This window comes from Heterodontus francisci, chromosome 11 (genome assembly GCF_036365525.1).
Source record: "Heterodontus francisci isolate sHetFra1 chromosome 11, sHetFra1.hap1, whole genome shotgun sequence".
NCBI lineage: Eukaryota > Metazoa > Chordata > Chondrichthyes > Heterodontiformes > Heterodontidae > Heterodontus > Heterodontus francisci.
The window spans coordinates 71,434,970-71,455,308 of NC_090381.1; the positions used below are offsets into that span (position 1 = coordinate 71,434,970).

The window sequence follows — 20,339 nt, forward strand, 5'->3', positions numbered from 1 at the left end:
GAAACTTGAGCATAAAAATCTAGGCTGACACTCCACTGCAGTACTGAGGAAGTGCTGCAATGTTAGAGGTGCTGTCTTTTGGATGCGACATTAAACCAAGGCTTTGTCTGTTCTTTCAGGTGGGCATGAAAGATCCCATGGCACGATTACAAGAAGAGCAGGGGAGTTATCCCCAGTGTCTTGGCCAATATTTATCCCTCAATAAATAACACAAAAACAGATTATCTGGTCATCGTCACATTGCTGTTTGTGGAAGTTTGCTGTGTGCAAATTGACTGCCCCATTTCCTACATTACAACAGTGACTATGCTTCAAAAAAGTACATTAGCTATAGAGCGGATTCGGAGGTTCTGAGGACTGGAAAGGCTCTACATAAATGCAAGACTTTCTTTCTTATGCAACGATTCATATTTAAATCCTAAGGCCGTGTTTATACTGCAGCTATCCTCAGACCAGAACGTGCAGCAGACAGGCGAAGCTCTGCCCCTGGCTGATAAATGTTAAATGTTTTGAAGGCATGAATGAGATCTTTGTCATTCTTAAAACATTGGAAACACCCCTGGGTGTGATTTTTTTCTTTCTTTCTGGGGTTGGTTTTACTTTTTAAACCCAGTTTGAGATCACACTGCAGTCATGCACCATGTAGCGCCCATAGGGTGCGTATTGGCAACCTCCAGGCGACCTCACACCGCACCCTGCCAGAGCTGACTTGAATTGCCATTTTTGCAAAACTAGGACCCAAATAGGGCTGCGAAACAGGGACCAGGTAGAAAACAACTTTAAAGCGAGATAGAACTACACCTGGGTTCACTTTAATGAAGGTAGAATAAATCTGCTTTCGGTCTCTTGCAATAACATAACCCGTGGTTTGTATTACTTTGGGATTTTTAAAAATTACATAACAAACCACTTCGTTGCTGTCGTACGGTTATTTATTAACCCGTAGGTGGCGCAAGAGACTTAACATTGAACCGGCATTTCCTTTCAGTCTCCTCATGAACTGGCTTCAGGATACAGACAATAAATAAATAACACGTTTGGAAACACATTGACAATATGCACCGGATGTAACCTTCCCCTGTGTTCCAGATCCCTTTATATTACAGTCCCTGCCCTATAGCCTGTGGACAAGTTACTAACGATGACTCGCCTATCATCTATTACTATATAGGATTAGCATACAGATTGCTGTACACACAAGTGAGAGGATTTTGCGTTCATCGTACATATCTAACTAGCTGTGAACATACTGTCCGAGCAGGGCTCTAATACACATAGTAGTGTCAATAGAAATACACCTGAAGATTTGCTAAAAAGGTTGGCAGTGATCGTTGTACCTCATTTTTCACAACCATTTGGTTTCTCTTAAATATTATACATGTGTGGACACCAATAACGAAGAATTAGAATCTCAATATTTAAAAAAATAACTTCGTCTCAGCAGTCTGTTTCCAGAGAATCCAGGTACTCAGGACAGTGATCAGCAGTAACTAGAAACTGTTAGAGATCTCTGTGCTTGGTTTAATACTTCTTCTTAATCCCTCCCCAAACGAGGAGAAACACTGACCTTCAACTGTATCATTAAACTATTCACTGGAGCAAGAAAAAGAATACAAACACCAAACGCGTTTTAATTGTTTAATTCTGACGCCGAATAAACATGACCTTTCAACTTTGGGGTTGCCTTCTACCTTTATTCTTTACAATCTTTAGTTTAAAATTGTTTGGTAGAAACGTTATAAAGTGCAAGTGTCTGAACCATGTATTAAGAAAAGAGCCGAGTACAGTTACTTTGATGTCAAACCTTTAGCTGAAAAGCGCATATTTTAAATTTCCCTGGAGCCATTTAATCGATAGTCGGTCACTGTAATCATCCGATCAGGGAATTCATGGCTACCGAATTCTTCTGACCGAAAGTTTAGCGACCATCGTGGGTATGAAGATGAACTTTATTTTCCCCAGACCTCTGGATCTTAAGTTGCTGTAGGCTACACAAGTGGTTGAAGTGAAAATCGGATTGGCAATAAAGATCTTTCCCAGAGTCAGCGTCGCCACAACTCGCTTAACAGAGTGGATTATACACTTAACCACTTCATTTCTTTTTTTGCATTCGAGCGATTAGAGAATTTTGAGAGTTTAAAGGTTGGTGCTGCAACTTTGTTGCCTTCAGCTTCCGTGAAAAAACTTTTCCCCTTCCCGATTAAATTCACAGGTCTGTGCAACATCTCAGACCGCTCAACCTGCAGTTCATTTGTATCTGACATTAACCTTCAGCTCAGCAAGAAGACTGCTTGATAAGAAATGACCTGCTTACTTGTTGGATGGTTGTTTAAACGCGGGCCTTTTTTTTACAGTAAAAAGATATTTATTTTATTTATTTTTCTTTACTGCCTGTGGGAATATGAATACACCTAACAGATGTTATTCGTACACAAACATTGCATGGCGGAATGTTGAAGTTGCCTATTTTGGTATATATTGTCCTCTGTTTCAATTAGTTTTGCTTCGCTTTTCTGCCATGTAAATGGCGCGTTATGCGTGAGTTGTTGCCGCCTGTAAACCCCGAGCGTGCGATGAATGCCGTGTGTGGGTTCATTTGTCGGGTAGCGACCTGTTCTTGAACAACAGACAGATGCGCTCGCAGAGAAAAGGGGAGAGAGAGTGGAGAAAAAGTAAACCAAAGGAGGAAGAAACGGCACGAACGTTAGCCTCGTAGTCTGTAATAATAACACTATCAGCGAATGTTAATGTCATCTGTACTTTGACATAAAGTAACAGAGTACTGGGATGGGACTAAACAAGGGAAAACTATTACACACCAACCTCGGTATAACCGTCACAATTGATAAGTACTCAGCCTTATCTTTAAAGCCCGTGTGCTACTCTATATTTGAGTAGTAAAGTGTCAAATTATCAGTTGATACATTTATGCTTTAAAATGGTTTGAAAATCTGATAAGACTATGTAGCAGCGAGCTGCTAGTTTACGTCAGAGATATTTGACGAACTCCTTGTAGTGTGGAAGAATACAGCTTTCAGGTGACTCATGGAGTCCCAGATGATGAGTCGTTTCCAGGTTGTTGCTCACCTGTCTGATTGCTTCCCAGAAGCAGGGTAGAAACTGCAGTTACAGAGTCATGAAAGCATCAGAAGTAGGGATATTTTTTAACAATTCATTTCGGTTGCATGGAATTGCAAATTTTACTGGAAATGTACGTGAAAATAACAACAAGCCTTTAACTAAATACGTGTAAATGATTATATTGCACATACATACAAATAATAACGTAGCTTATGTGCACATGTTCACGAATAAATTATAGAACAATGCCAGCCATTGATAATAATTGCGACATAGTCTAAACTAATAATCTAGTATAAGGTGTGTTGGTGCAAAAAACCCTTTAATATGAATAAACCTTACAGCAATGTATAATATTGATAATAACAGGGCCATACTTTGTACATATGTGTGGGTAATGTCACACTTTGTCCCAAGAGAAACCAAATGCTGGAGAGTATTAGTTTTCACGATGGTTGCAGATATTTATATAATTTATTTCTGTGCTTTTCCATAGACCTTTGCTTCGATTTCCCCCCTCCTTGTAAGGGAATCTTTTTAGGTAAAGGAAAACACACTCGTGACTGCTTTGAGTTTTTTTTGCTTTCAAATCTTCTGCTGGGCGAATCTATGAAGTATTTTAACAGCAAACACTATTTCCATTTTCTGTTTTAATTGAAATGAACTATCATTTCCATGAGAGTTTAAGGTGACATTTCAATAGGTCAAATTAAAGCATAATATGCAGGCCTTACATGTATATAATCTTCAGAGATGCCATGACATAGTCAAGCTTCTCTTTACACTAGGGGACATTCCCCTCGGTGTGTCGATTCTAATGCAACGGTAGAAGTGAGTTAATGGATGGGCAAGAGGAATAGGGAGCACTATTCTGAGACTCCCTCCCATACTCAAATGTGTGAAAAGAAACTAGCAAGAAAAAGATGCTTGTTACGGACAATTACATTCTGCTAAAGGTCAAAGAAAAGAAAGTCATGCAGCATTACAGTGGCCTGTGTGGAGACCAAAAAGAGAAGTGAGCTTTTAGCTCAAAATTAGAACTGCACCAGCTTTGAACAATAAGAATTCATATTAACTTGACAGCAATGAAGGTGAAGTCACAGATTTTTTTTTCTTTTGACACCTGTTCTCTGAACATACACGTTTCTATGCAATGATACCTTACAAAAAGCAAAAGCAGCTAACATCACGTCATTCAGCGTTATAACATTTAAGCATTAAATGCATGATTTATAACATCAACCTGGTTACATGAAATGACATCCGTGATACATTAAAGTTGGAGAAAAATAATATTGCTATAATGTGGTGTGGAACATGTATAGCATGGAACGTTTAGGCGGATTAGGTTGGGATGAGAAAAACATGCTTCTAAGTAAACTTGCTGCCGTATAATAGGGATGGACGTGACCATGCTTGTGATATCACTGCACTTAATAAATTGAAAACAAATTGAAAGTTGCTGTAAGTTGTTTATTCAGCCGACTGCACTTAAGTGTATGCCCATTAAGCATGTACTTTAAAGCCCAAATCTACCTCTATTATTTCTATAAATTCCCATTTGTTAATTGTACAATAAAATGTTTTTTTTCTACTGAACTATCATTTTACTGACAAGCTCCAACATTTATTTTAAATTCTGTTATTTTTCTCCCTGCCAAACCTCAGCCAGACTCAATATCATACTTCAGGATTCACATTCCAAAACTGTCCCCATTGTTAACATGAAGCAATACGGGTCTGGGTCCCTTATCAGCCTGTTTGCCCAGGCGAATTTACTCTTTGGAACGTTCACAAATAAATGTCCTTGTCATTTCTATGAATATCCACTGAATTCAGTAATGCGGGCAGTGCTTAGTTTTTAACGATTGTATTTGTCCATGTGCAAAAGATTTGCAGACAGTTTACAGGGAAATTGGTATGTCAGGAAATATCGAAACTTTCCAAATTGTCACCAAATATCAGTAAAGTTTGCATGCCTCAGTGCAGCAACACACACACACACAGCAACAGCGGTTGATTTAGCCGAACTAGAAAATAAGTCGATAAGGAGAGCAAGGCAAGTATAGTGGATTTTTTACTACTAAGGCGGGAACTTAAGGGCGAATCGACATGTTCTCCATTTTTGTAGAACCATTACCTACAAGGAAATTACAGTCCACCGCCGGACGCCGAATATTTCACCAGTTATGCCAATGAAGTCAGCTTAACTGCTTCGAAAGGATCATTATTATAAGGTTGATGCTATTTGCAGGCTTTCTATTGTTCCTCCGAATGATTAGGATTTTACCATATAGTTCTCAGGAATATCACACTCAACCACTGTTTCGATCGTTAAACTCTACAAAAAACAAATTCCTGAAAAAAGAGGAAACATGAGCTGTGAACACTGTCAAATGGTGGAAAATAATCTTTAATACTTGCAAAGCCAGTTACAGTGTTCTGTATCTTTCAACAAAAGGCACAAAATATTGTGGAAAGGATAATGCGCTGAACAATCTGAACAGTTAAATGTTCAGTTCCTGCACTATTTTCAGTTTGCAACTATTAAAGACTATAATTAAATCGAGCGTCAAAGACCGACAAGTTTGTTTTGCACCTGAACAGATGTGCGTTCCTTGTTAAAACACCACTTGTTATATTTTTACAGTAATTGCAACCTTCAGACTTGGGGTCTGATTATTGTTAACGATATATACAGTATTTATATATTTCGGGAAAATACTGGTTCTTTTATAAATCGCGGACTATGTAATTTTTAAATGCATAAAAGGTACTTTAGCGAAGCAGTGTAACAGCCTGACGAAGCAGCGGCTGGGTTTTCAAGATTCCAAGCTTGGTGCGAAGCCAATATGACAAGTAAACGGATGAGATCGATAAATAAATCACCTGTCTCCCTGTGTAATGACCTACCTGTCAATACCTTTTATACACTGTGCTGTAGTCAAAAAATCAGTAATATCTGTGCGACCTTCAGTGATTCGAGTAAGACATCAATAAATCCGTGTGAAGCCCTGCAGGTTAGTTTTGATATTGAAGAGCTGGTGTCCATTTGTCCGGTTCTGGTTCAGTTTGCTGTGCTACTTGGCTGCTGAAGATGGTGGAGGCCGTTAGGAGGCGCTCAGTCCACACAATCCCGACCCGGGAGCAGCCTCTCGGGTGCAGCAATGAATCGCTGAGCCTGTGGGCGGACTGGCCCCTCTGATTGACAGCCCGAGTGGCTTTCCCAGCAAGCCGCACTCATTCACTCCTGATTTCTGACCAAGTGCCAGAGCGATCGAGAGAGCAGTGTGAGCTCGGCACTGGAATAAGACGAGGCGAGCAGTGGGGAAGTGGCCAACGTTAACATTATGGATATCTCGGTGCTTTTGTACTTCTTCTTCCCGCTAGCCATGGCTGTTGAAGGTAGGACAGCCTTTCAGAGGTCCCATTACTCTTATCATTTGATGAAACGCAACAATTTCCATTGGATTCATACAGGGGGACGGAAAAGGCAACAATATCGCGGCAAATACATGACTCCACCTGATAGGAAAACAGCGATGCACATTATTTTTCCTTATGTTATACGAGTAACTCCATCTATTCAATCCAAGCCACTCTGTTACGGACCTGTAGTGTATATGGAAACAGTTACTGCATAAACTTGTGTCTTCGAGTTCATTACTTCATATTTGCTGCTTTCTGATAGCCTTTCCTGTGTAATACAAGGATGCATATCGTTAACGTTTAGATAGTTGCACCGTATGTATTCTATACTCGGAGGAAATGGTCAGGTTGAAATTTCGAGTATGTAGAACAGTTTTTTGTGCAAGAGTGTTGCCGATCGGGGCAAAAATTACTGGAATGTACATTCTGAGGGTTGCAGTCTGACTGCGCTTATGTTTTTGTGGGGCTGAGAAAATCTTGCGAACGAAGTTTGCGATCGGCCCTCACAATCGGGCAAACCTGCCTGTACCTGGCAGTTAGAGCCCAACCTCCCGGAGTTTTCTCTTACATGTCGAGGCCACTAGTCAGTAAGAAGGACCGATGCATTTCCATGATCCGCTGTGTTGCCCCCTACACTGCACCATTGTTCAGTCGCTGCTAATTTAAACAAGATAGTGAGGGATAAGCTGGGAAGCCCGGATCTTTGGAACGACGTTGGAAGTGCAGGAGTTTTTTTTAAATATTGTAATTCCCGAGTTTAGAAGTAAACAAAGTAACAAGCAATTTCTCGTGACGGAAGATAGGGGCGTTTTATATGGGGCTTATCTGCAGGCATTGGCGTCTTCCATTCTCTTAAGAATTACACAGGGATGGTTTAGAAACCTGAATCATTTTGAATCAAAGTGGTTAGAATTTTAGAGTTTTTTTTAACCAATTATGCAATCGGTCACCTATGAATGCCAATCAGAGTTTGGTATCCGTAACGATAAATATTCATTAATAACAAGTCTTGTCTCGATTGGCCTTGTTATGGAGAAACTAAGTTGACTGGAATGTGTATAGACTGGAAATAGCTGCCAAAGCGTATGTAGGTTGCCTCTTACAACCAAGGTACAAGGAAAATTCTCGGAACTTTGTAGGCAGTTATACTCATTGCAACTTGCGTTCAGTGTTAGACAAGTTTACATTTTGTCCGTGTGCGCTTAAAAAGTGGTCAGAGTGCCGTTTAACTATTTGTTGCTCCCAAATCAGTTTGGACTGTTGGCGTCCATGATGCCTTCGATAACTCTTCAATTGGTCTCAATCTTTCAACTAGACAGTATGTAAAAGTAAACCAATCAGCGGATAAACATGGAACTTCACAAAGACGTTTACTCAATAGTGAGATTTTATAGTTGCAGAGGAATGATAGCGCTCCTGGGTCTTGATTTCCATATAGTGCAATGGTTGTGAGCTACAGCATAGATTGTAATTATCTTCCACACACCCACCACATTAAACAGCTATATTCAGTAGCTGACTGTGACAGCTAGAAATTGTGGGATTTGCTCCATAGCTTCATCTATCACCGAGCAATATGTCAATTCCGGCAGATTCTCACTGTTGTAAGCTGTTCTATATTTTGTATTCTGTTAAACTGCCAGAGTAGTCAAAAGGCACTGGGCCGTCGGTTAACAGGGTACAATTAAAATTCTCCCCACGAACACAATCACTGTAGTTAGAGTAAGGTTTCCTGCGCTAAACTCGCCGCTGCCGCCTTCCGAAAATGTTCCGAGTGAATATCACAGATCTGCATCAGCGAGAGTGGTAGAGCTGCGACCAGACCCAGAAGCGACGGTAACACGACTAGGTTGTCTCACTTTGAGAAAATTGTTTTACTTCAAATCAGAGCTCAGCCTAAATTTTCCCATTATAAGGCCTGTGCCAAATTTCACGTCATTTCTGTTATTTATTGTTCTGGCAAACCGATGGAGTGTTTATTTTCATTGTTTGATCTTCCCTAAAACTTCATAAAACAACACCCAGCTTTCCTGGGCGGAATCCTGTAATTAGACATCACCAATGCCACTTTGCCAGCAGATTCACAGAAAGTGTGCACAGCTTGAGTGTTTAACCTCAGCATATAATTTAACCATTTGTTCATATAAAGCTGAGTCAACCATAAAAACCATAAAAATACTGCATTGTCAATTTTTACATTGGAACCCAACTTGTATATATAATGTCCCAAATGCATATTTGGAGAAATAATATTTTAAACAAAGGTGCATCCTCTAATCTATGCCCATTTAATAAAAGGCTAAGAATTCAAATTTATCAAGTATTCTGATCTCATCATAACCATGAATTAAGTGTTTTGATATACATGTTAAAAAGATGTATTATACAAAATTAAACGCAAACACGATATTTAATCACAAAACTTTTGATGATTTGTGTTGCATCCAGTAGTAAAACTTTAAAAAAAAATACCGTCCAGGGCTTTTCAGGGTTTCATTTTCTAAAACTGAAAACGTCAATTTTATTTTCGCTATAATTTGCTGAAAGACATCCTAATACGGGAGGAATCCTAAAATGGATTTATTTTTAAAAATAAAAAGTGATAGTGTTTTGCTTAAATTTATATTATGTATGCTTTTATTTGATTCTGGAATTACAAATTCCCGAGTAACGCAACATAATGAAATTGATAAACGTACAAAATGTAAACCATCAGTTTCACATTTCTACCGCCCAGTTACAATCCCAGCACAGATCTAGCACTGGACTTTGGTGATATTAATAATGTAGCGATGGCTGAAATTCCACGTACTGATTCCTTAGCTTTGTGAATCATGACTGTGCGCAATGATGGCCGGTACACATCAGCAGGCGTGAAGTGCTCAATGAACGTTTTGTTAAAGGGAACCGGCTGGCATATTGCATGGCATGGGCCACTCGTTAGAAGGAGACGGGGGCTCCAAGTGTTGGTCGTGCAGTGGGGACGGTGCGCGCTGTGTGCCCTGTCCCGGCAGCACGATCAGCTGCTGGTGTGCTCTGCGCCATTCCCTCATCCAAGGCAGACGTGGAAGGAGGCTGGACGGTGTGAATTTCAGTATGCTCCTGGGATCCTTTTGTCTGAAGTGAATTTCGCACATTACTGTTGGCTTTTCCTCCCCCTTCCCTCCACATTTCCATAAAGGAAACCGATCTAAGGAATGCAGGCTGGTTAAAAAGCTGCTCATGTGGCAGCCTGGTTTAGATTCTGGTTTCAGAGTTGCGTGCCTGCTTGTTGTGGCGTTTTCAGCATAAGGGGTGGCGGATTCAGTTCCTTTCAGTGGATTTATTTTAAAGGAAACAAATCCCCCAGATACCATGACAGCACATTAAGTAAACAACTGCAAGAAGAATTGGCGTTTCACTGGTTTTCTTTCTGTGGAGTGGTTTTTGCCTCATTATAACCAATCGGTTGCGGTTCGGTTTACAACTCTCGGGAGTATTATGCAAGGCAAAGCTTCCGGTTAGTTATAAACAGCTCATCTCTAATCCAGACATTTGATAATATTTTTATTATGGGGCGCCACAAAGTAAATGGTTCCTCGCTTGCAACTGGATACGTTTCGTGTAACTAAAAGAAAATCCTCGGAACAACTCAATCTATTGAAAGTACTTTATTCTTCCCTGTCTGTATCTCTCTATATGAGGTGTGTATAATCCCTGCACTGTAGATTGCCACACAAGTGAATTGGAACAAACATTTCAGGATTGGTGATTAAACTGGTGGTTTGGGTGGCCAGATAATGAAAATCCTGGTGCTGTCAAGGAAGACTCACCGCAGATAAAAACAATAGGAAATAGTGCATTTTCAGGTTGCTTGTTCAGACTAACGACACCCACAAGATCGATATTGCACCTAAACTTGGCTTCAATAACGTTTAGACTACGGCCGGGACAGGAAACAAGTTTAATTAATTAATAATAACAGAAATAAATTAAAATTGAATGATCACATTTATCTGTGGTTCTTTGATTATCATTCGCCTTGACTTGTCTTGTTTCCTTTGCTATAGAGCGAGGTTAACTTGAGTATTTGTTAACGTGAGGTTGATGTGTTGGGAACCAATTTTGAAACATCTTCGGGGAAGTCATTGCACACTGTCCTTTTGCACTAGAATGATGAATTGTAGAATTAATGCACTGGGAGCTTGCAGTTTTTAATCCTGAGGCATGAACTGTCATCAAGAGGGCAGGGAGAGGTCGTGAACTTGCTGATGGAAAAGCAGAAATAGCATTGGCGCAATACCGAAAGAGCCTTATTGGGAAAACGACAGGCAAATTGGATTACATTTGAAATGTATGATGAGTCCTGGCAGTGCAGGACACTGCTGGAAAAAAGGTCACATTAATTTCCTACATAAGTTGTCTCAAAAGCTTGACGACCTGTTGCTCATGTTTTGTTCATTATTTGTGCATTCTTAAGTAGCTTTTGCAATTTTGGTTCCCCTGCTTTTAAATGTGGAATAATTCCCGTCAATTTATGGCATCATTACATGGGGTGTGTGTAGGCCGTACATTGTTGATTAAAATAACCATTTGCGTGAGTAAGGTACTAGATGCAGGAATAGGGTATATTCGAGTAAATTATTTTACCAGATTTAGATAAAAGAATGTAAGAGAGTGGGTTGGATATCAGACAAGAGTATCATACTTTAGGTGAGAGGGGGAGCTGTAGGTCAGGCAGCTGTATGCTCACCAACAGTACAAACTAATTAAACCCTTAGGTAGTTCTGAATAGTAACATGACTTTTTAAAAAAGTGTTAGTATGTAAACTTTGATCTTCAAATATAATAAAGATGCAAATACTGCTTTTAAAATACAGCATCAAGTCCAGAAATGTATTGGCCCTTGGTTCCATGATATCAGCGTTGGTGTCCTTTCCTCTAATTGGTTCAAAGACTGCCTTGTTCTAAACTGAATTGGAGTAAGACTGCAGTGAATATTAAATAAATATTTACACTAAATGAATAAAAGACCAGAGATCATGACTTACAATCTGATTGGTAAGAAACTCCATGCTAAGGGAAGAAATTCTAATTTGAACACACACTTGTCATCTTTGACTGGCTAGGAAAAAAATATGTTGCAAGCTTGTTCCTGGTCCTGATGTCTTGCATGTTTATTTCTCAAATATATGCTGTTGAGAATAAGCATATATTTTGTTGCTTGCTCTATACTGCAAGTCATTGGATCTAAATGATAAGAACAGTTTTAGGTAATTTTTCAGTACAATTGACTTTTTTAAATAGCTTTTGTTCAAATTGATATTTAATACAAATGGCAATGGGCTTTTATGTGTATGGAGAACATAATGGGTCATACATGTATAAATGTCAGAATGAAATTTGTAGCTTGATACCTAACAGATAGATGAGAAAGAGTGTGAGAAAACCCTCATTTCCCAAGGCTGGCTGTGAAATCTATTTTTTGAGTAGGCAAATGGATCACGTTTAAACATCAACTATACACATGCACAACCAACGCCTTGATAACACTTCACACAGCCCACTCTGCAGGCAAGCCTGTGAAAAAAAGTCAATGACTCCCTCTGTCAAGGGCCCTCCCAGACAACAATGAGCATGAGTGTGCTTCACTGAGGAAGGGGAGACACTCCACAACACTAATGGAGCTTTTGATTCCTCCTTTTGCGGGACAGCAATTAGTGATCGATGGTGTGTACAGCTGGCCAGATGTTTTACAGTCAATGTCTGCTGCTTTTTGATGAACATTTTTAGTCAGTGAGAATTTGAAGTTTATGTGGGAATAATGAATACAACAACATGGTGATGGTTTGATTTAAAATAGTAAAGATGCAGCAAGAGAATTAATGGAAGAGAAGGAAAGACAAGGGACAAATACAATGGGATCTGAAAAGAGGGATTGCTGATTTGGAATACAGCCGGTGATGAGTGGAACTATGGTTACTAAAGTAAGTTAGCTTCAAGAACAGTTTTCAGAAAGTACAAAAAAAAGCATGAAAAATCAAATAAAGAAAATGAAAGAAGAAGACAGCTAGGAGGGAAAACAAGAGAGATGTCTGGTCAATGTAATCAATAATATCTGTGTAAACCAATTGTTTTATTCAACAAACCAGTTTATTTTTAATTGCACAAATAGTTTTATGTTAGTTATGAAAGTAAGACTAAAAGATAAATTTGCAAAATTAGAACGCACCAAATGTACTTTACAATCAGGTAAAAGTGGGTTCAGTTTCTCATGACCAGCAGCCCAGCATGGGCATTGTTTGGTTACAATTTAGTTTCATACATTGCATCCACTCTCTAGCTGGGAATAGAGGTTTTTGTTTGTTAGAATCCCATTATTGCATCATGTATCCTTTCTCCTTTGTCTTTACTGCCTCTACTTCAAGAAATCATATAGTGCTGCCATGCTGGCCATTTGTTAAGACCTGTGCAGTGACAATGCAGGCAACCAAATTCAATGAAATCTTGCTAACATTCACTATCTTCCAACCTTGAACATTACTCAGATAAATGCAATAGATTAATGAATAAATGCTGTGAGTCTAAAACCCCCAATAATTCCCAATTAGTACAAATTACTGCACTTGAAAACAAATCACACAATACCATCAAAGAGTGGTTTAGCTTTAAATCAATGAGTCATTTTTGTTATGCTTTATTTATTGCCCCTACAGTTAGTGCTGAGAGAAAGCTTTTGTCGTGAAGCATCTCTTCCTTGTAATGAATTGCATGACCTAGGGTTTGCTTGTGTACATATGTGTGTGTATGTGTGCATGTGTGCATGTGTGTGTGTATATATATATTTGTGTGAGTATATGTATAGGTGTGTGTGTATTTGTATATGCATATATATATATATATATATTTATACTTGTGTATGTGAAAGGAGTTTATTGGCATTGGAGACAAATATGGCTCAACTTGCAAATTTACGGATGAGAAAATGGAGTTTGATACTCATACTAAATATGCTTGTTTCTGTATACTGTATACTGTCAGATGATCTGTGGACTAGCTGGGCACTAGTAACAGTCAGACTGCCTGTATTTGTGCGTGTGGGGGCCAGGGTTGGGGCAGGGGAGGTGGGGGTGATGGTGGTATTGCTGTGCTGGGACATTAGGTGTCACTCTGGGGCTGCTTCACTCTAAGCAACCCCTTTAGGGCCTTAATATATATGTATTGTAATCTCTTTCGTGTGCGTGTATGGAGGGGGGTGCGGTCGGGGGGAGTGTGTGTGTGTGTGTGTGTACACGTTTGTAAGTGTGTTTGGTGTATTTGTGTAAAATCTGTACTGTGGGTAATTGGATCTGGGAGAGAGAGGATGCTCAGTAGCAAACCATTGATTACAAAATCTGGTCCAGGATAGAAGAGAACAAACAATTCATATGCATGTGAGTTCTGTAAATTCTGTAAATTATGAACAGAATAAGTTATATAATCAATGAATTCACGTCCAGTATTCTGTTTATACCACAAGTATCGTATCAAATGTGAAACTAGAAGAAAATACTATTGCTATTAAATATTTGATTTTAGTCTGGACTATGGGAATGTGGCAGTATCACAATACTTACCAACTTTAATCTCCAAAAGATTTTATTCAGCATTTTGAAAGTGACATTAGCAGAAATTAAAATGCTAAATTTATGGACAACTACATTCCCAGTAACCACAGTTAGTAAATATTTTAAAGCTACTGTTTTCAGAGTATCAACTGAGGAAGAAAACTCAGAATTTTTAAAAAATAAAGCTTTCAAAAAGTTTGCACTGTTGTATACTGTCTACTCGAATGTGGACTTACAGCAGCAGACAAAATGACAGCACAGCAACAAAAATTCCAAAGCGACCTGCCCCAAACTGCGCATGTTCAAAAGGTCTATTTTAATTTTAGCAACGAGTGCTCCACACTTTTTAAATTTAGAATTCTGGCTTATTTTGAGTTCTCACTAAAATGGTAGTCTAACTAGTCAAGGAATATTCCAGAATCATTATCCTTGTTGATGTCAGGAAAATGTGAAAAAGAGTTGTAAAAGATTATTTGAATCATAATACCTCATAATGCTTGTGTTCATGTCAGGCCTCATCCCATAAAATAATTTGTGGTTGGCTTTTAAGTCTTGTCCAAAATCTTCGTGTTTCCAAAGCACAGAAGTATAACATTTTAAGCTCTGGTCATTCTTTATTCCCAACTCCAAAAAAGTAACCAGCATAGGAGATCCTTGTAACTGATGCTACGTGCTGAAAAATTCTGCTTCTGCAAAAGTAAATATTTAAAGCTTAATGCAGTATTGTTTAGTGATTCATAATGATCAGAAAGCCACTGCATAAAGGCTGTATGAGAGATCTCATTTCAATCCGTGCAAAGAAGTAGATTTTTCTTGATGGTAGGAGAGAGTTATAGTTCATATATCTTACAGTGTTGAATTACATGTGACAAGGAGAGAAAAAAAGCTTCACATCAAGCTGATTCTGAGGGGTCTGCCCCTCCTTGTGGCGCCCACTGAGTCGTTATCTATAAATATAAGGCCTCTGTGCAGCCTTCCCATCCCAGCATAGATTCTATGTTTCATCAAATCTTTCAAATTTTTTTTCTAAAAGAAAAATGGTAAATGAAAAAATAAATGTAATCACTGAAATCCCAAATGCTTACACAGGTCATGTAGTTTTGTAATAATTCATTGAGTAAAAACTAGGCATTTGGTTAGAATTAGAACATGGCTACAAAAGTTCTGTTTTCTCATTATGGTCAGAAGGTAAAATAACACAAGTATAACCCTGGTGTGGAATTGAGAATTACTCATTGCAAATGATCATCGATGGTACATTATAAATAGGATGTCAGCAGAAGTTTTCTTGAAAAATTTGTGACATTTTATATGAGCCTGATACTGATTTATTGTGAAATGATTAATAGTCATGTTGTGAAGTGAATATCCATTTTATGTAGATGCAATTTACCCAACACTCATTGGGCTAGTTGATTCCCAATTAATTTTAGTTTATTTCCTTATTCAGTAAAAAATTGAAATTAGGGTGTGGTAAATTCAGTTTCATATTAGTAACAGGTATATATCATTGGTTACAGAATTTAAAAAGAACATTTCAGTTAGGCTAATAGCTTTACATGCAAACTTTTAGTACTTTGTCAGCTAAAATGGTTATATATGATAAATTTATTTTGGTGCATTCTGTATGGTACATTTATTGTGGAGTTGTGCTTAGGAATCTAGTATTTTGAGTTCATTGGAAAGAATTTGGGCAAGTGCAGGAATATTTGAGCTGTGAAAACTCTTTTGCAATATCATCATGTTGTCCATTGGGAACACTGTCACAACAGATGCTATATTTACTTCAATGCCAAAATTTTGCAATGCTATTTTCACATTACTAACTATACTTTACATTTTTTGTGCATTCAGTGATACAATTTCACCAACACTAATGATTGTGTTCTGGCTAAATTGTCTCACAAGACAGTTTACTAAACATCAAATCCCCTTTAAGGAACAGATACCAACTGGGCTTTATGGAGAAGTTAAATGTCAATGTGTTGAGAGGTTTTGTACTTTGCTGAAACTGTGAAACAACCCGTGAGGTAAAAACCAATTGTAACAGTAGTAGTAGACGCCTGTTAAACCACAGGACTATAATTTTTTTATGGATGAGACAGAAGATAAGGACAGTCAATAAAGATAATAGAAGAAAATTACAAAACTCTTGTAAAATGTCTAGGTAACAGCAAACACAGCTGGTCTCTGGCCCCTGGGCTAAAAAATAGTTTAAGCAACTGTTACATAGATAAAATGAAAGTGCAAATATAAGTCTTATTACTTTTAATAAAAGATTTGGCTATTGTTTCTACATGCCATGGTGAATATTTATTAGTTTCTGTATAACTTGGGTACATAAAAGGAAGCCAAGCAAAGTAGAAGGTAAGATGTGTGCATTAATAAAACAGTGCAAAGCATGAGAAAAGGTTTCACAAAATGTGTTTTTTTTTGCCTAAGGCTGCATCTGTGATCAGAAACTGGTTAGTGATTGTGCATTTCAGAAAACCAATGCCAAACTTAGACAGTAGTCTCTTTGTTACTGCACCCACATCATCACCCATATCTAACCAAATTAAGTCGACTCATCCCTTTACAACATTCTTTAACTTTCTGACTAAGTTCTAGGGTGTATACTCAATCACTGCCGTCATTTTTACGATCTTGTGAAATAAGTATATGTTAGTTTCACTGGTTTACTGTAAATCCACTTCAGTCTGTTTATTTTAAATGCAAACATTTTGACTTGTTGACAAGAATAAGAAGCACTTAGCTGAATGTTACATTATAACCATTTTGTATCAGTAGGACTCAGAAAGTGGCTCCTGATACTTTGGTTTTGTACTTTGCTGGCATCCCGGGCTCCTTGATATTATAGTATAATTGGTAAAAATTTTCAGAAAAGGACCTGCTTGGACTTACAGTTTAGATGTTAATTAACAGTTCGATCACAGTTGTGTCATTTAGCAAGAATTCCCATTGTGCCATTGGCAACTGTATTGTAATGTCTATGTGAAAAAATCCAGACAGACCACACCATTGTAATAAATCTACAGTAGATTTACTTCATTCCAAAATGAATAAATTTAGGAGGAAGAAAGCCTTGGTTTGTAAGTTGTTCATTGTCAGTTTAATTATTCACACTTATGCAATGACCATAGGAGAACAGTTTGGCCCTATATGCACTGATTGGAGTGCTTAAGATTTATGAATGAATGGCTTATGGGGTGTGTGACTGTGACAGGATGTAACCTAGGAAATGGTACCTCGTTAAGAAAATGCGAAGATATTATTCAGTTTATTAGTCAATCATAGGGAGAAGAGATATCTAATTGTGTGCTTTATGGGAGAAATAACTGCTCATGCTCAACCAAATTAAGTATATATATTATATTTTAATGTTACAGAAAGTCAAAACATTACCCAAAGTTGCCTATGCCCTCTAATTTCAACAGTCTTCTATTGATAAAGAAACCTAACAAGGCAAGCGATGGTGTCCCGAATACTTTTTCCATTTTTAGCAACTGATGTCAGCATTAATTAATCCTAGATCAGGTAGAGCATAGCAAAGTTTCCTGAGTGCTTGTTGCAACAATATATGTAAACACCAATCTCAAATGCACACTTTCTTTAGCACCAGTGTGGATTTTTCACTTTCAATGCCAACCAGCCCTAGAACTTTTGTGAGTGAGACAGTGAATGAATTGTGAACTTGGTTAGGATAATCCAGATTCCTTAATTGCCATCAGAACAAGACTCATATCATTGCTTAGAACTGGATTCAGATCTAGGTCCCGGGATAAGTCTGTTGTTCTAATGCATTGGACCACCCAGTTCCTAAATATACTGCAGTATTTAAAATTTATGGTACTGAAGACACTAAAATTTTAAACCAAGTGAAACTAGTTTGAATATATTAGTGCCAGATAATTAAACTTCTTACGTGTGCAAACAGAGACAATTTATTTTGAATTCAGATATGCTGTCACATATACTGCAGCTTAACAAAGCCCATGTTCCAACATGGTGGTTTCATGTATATACTTATATATTATATATATATAAATGTTATTATGATACAGGTTATGATAAGTAGCTGTTTATATTAGGGAAAAGCATATCTTAGTGAAGGGAATTTTTTAAAATAAACTTTAGGAAATATTCAGTTTATAGTCACACTCATGAAAATATCCAACAGGGATCTAGAAGTCTATTGCTACGTTTAACATGCTAAGACCTACTGCATGGCTTGACTATACTGTGATTTTCTTTCTTCTCAGATGAATTACTGCCTGCTGAGATGTTGCTCAAGTTCTCCTGAACTCTGCGGCATTTTCTTTCATTTGAGTCAAGGCTCACTGCAGATTGGCAGGCGAGAGACAAGCAGGGCAGCCTGTAGCTCATTAGCTGGTGAAATTACCATTTTCACAGTTTTTTTTCCCCTTGGTGTAATTGTTCCTTAAGAATAGTTTTGTATAACTGACTGCACTCTGCATGCAGCAAGTGAAGCAAGGGGCTGATGTGTGTAAAAAAAATAATTCTGTCTTGTGCAATTAACTATCAACTTTCTTTAGGAGGTGGACGATGCCACCATTGTTAACCCCTGTCAGATGCTTTTGTTCCAGGCCAGTGCATGCCTGAGTCCATTCTCAGAAGTCAATGTGCAATTTTTTTCCCCGGCCCATAGTTCTCTTTTGCCTTCATAGAAGTTCATGCCTTATTGTATTCTGTTACGATACAAGCAAAACGTTAGAGTAGCAGAGGCCACACACAGAATGCTGTGTACATTTTCTCCATGCCTACCCTCAATACTTCTAAACTGAACAGTTCTATGTTGCTTTTGGAATATTTTAAAATACCACGGAAATGTGTTAAAGTGTGATTCTGAGGGCACGGCCATCAGTTCAACTGAATTTGAAATCATTACTGGCTTCAATTATTTTAGCAAACCTATAGTTATGGAAAACACTTAAAGTGATTAAACTAACCAATTTAATGGTTTCAAATAAAAGAAAATCAACATTCAGAAATACTGACTATGCAGTCTTCTGGAAATAGAGACCACAATGTATTTGTAGAGCTTGTAATCATGGATAAAAGTAAGTAAATCAGTAAATTTGTAATAGTATGGATACTACATAATATGAGGTTTTACAAATATGCTCGTTAACTGTACATCTGATCTGAAACCTGCTGTGTGATATATGGATTAGCCTGCACCATGCTCAATTTATTTTCAAGATAATTTACGAAGTGTAGTTTGTTCCAAACTAGTGGGGAAAAGTGCAGCTGCAGAACCTTCCTTCACTAGTACTTAAGTGGCAGTGCTAGACCACTGGCCCACTCATTCACCCGGTTTAAAGTCCTAGTGGCAGAGATCTGGTTCAGTAAGTGCATCATGCCACTGTACTGGCATATCTGCTGATTGCCAGGGATTGAGGATTGAAGGGTAAAGGTAATTCCACAAGTATATGAACCAGGAGCAAATGAAATTAATCTGCACTGTGCACACTATAAATTACTTCAAAGCAAGTGGTTTTTTGGTCTTCAATTTTCTTGCCAATTTTCTCCACTTGGTAGAAGAACCCTTATAGTGAACATCAGCACACTATTCCACTATGAGTAGCAACCAGTAGAACTTGACCCTCCTCTCAAATACTATTAACATACACATTTGCCAGGAGCATTACATGGATAATAATCAATGGGCAGAAAACCTGCCTATTTTACTTCTCCTTATTCCAGAGATGTTGAGATCATTTTGAGTATCTTAATTGCCTTTCCAACTGAGATCAGCTAACTTGACACAGACTGCAGATCAAACTTAGTACCTTCCTGGATTGTTTGACTCAATACTGCAGCAAGCAGTGCAGTTAACTATTGAGACATAAGGGATGTTGAAAGCAAATGCTTTTGACATTTTTTGACTTTAAGGGCTTTCATATAATGATTAAAATCATTAAACTGCAGTTATGTGTTGCTCAGATTCTGCCTGAAATATCTTGTTTCAGAATATTGTTTTAATTCCAGTATTTAAAAATATATCTCCTGTGTGCGTATATATGTATCAAAAACCATACGCACAATAATACTTGAAATATGTCATGCATTCAAGTTAAAAGTGCCCTGCAAGATATTTTGACAATTATAAATAGAAAAGAACATTGTCAAAACCATTAGTTTGGAATCAATTTTCCAAACAGCCGGCTAACTCCAATATGCAGAGTAGTGTAACAGTAACCTATATTTTAAATTAAAAGT

The 20,339-nt window shown here is 38.0% G+C and overlaps 1 protein-coding gene across 4 annotated transcripts in view; it reads left to right on the forward strand.

Annotated features, from left to right (window-relative positions):
* The first annotated feature begins 6,343 nt into the window (after positions 1 to 6,343).
* LOC137375304 (ephrin type-B receptor 3-like) overlaps positions 6,344 to 20,339 on the forward strand; it is a 100,230-nt gene continuing 86,234 nt past the window's right edge. For all 4 annotated transcript variants that reach the window (XM_068042262.1, XM_068042264.1, XM_068042263.1 and 1 more), the window contains exon 1: positions 6,344 to 6,486. In XM_068042262.1, the coding sequence (XP_067898363.1) occupies positions 6,432 to 6,486 (55 nt within the window). In that variant the 5' untranslated portion in view covers positions 6,344 to 6,431. The remainder of the gene's footprint in view (positions 6,487 to 20,339) is intronic.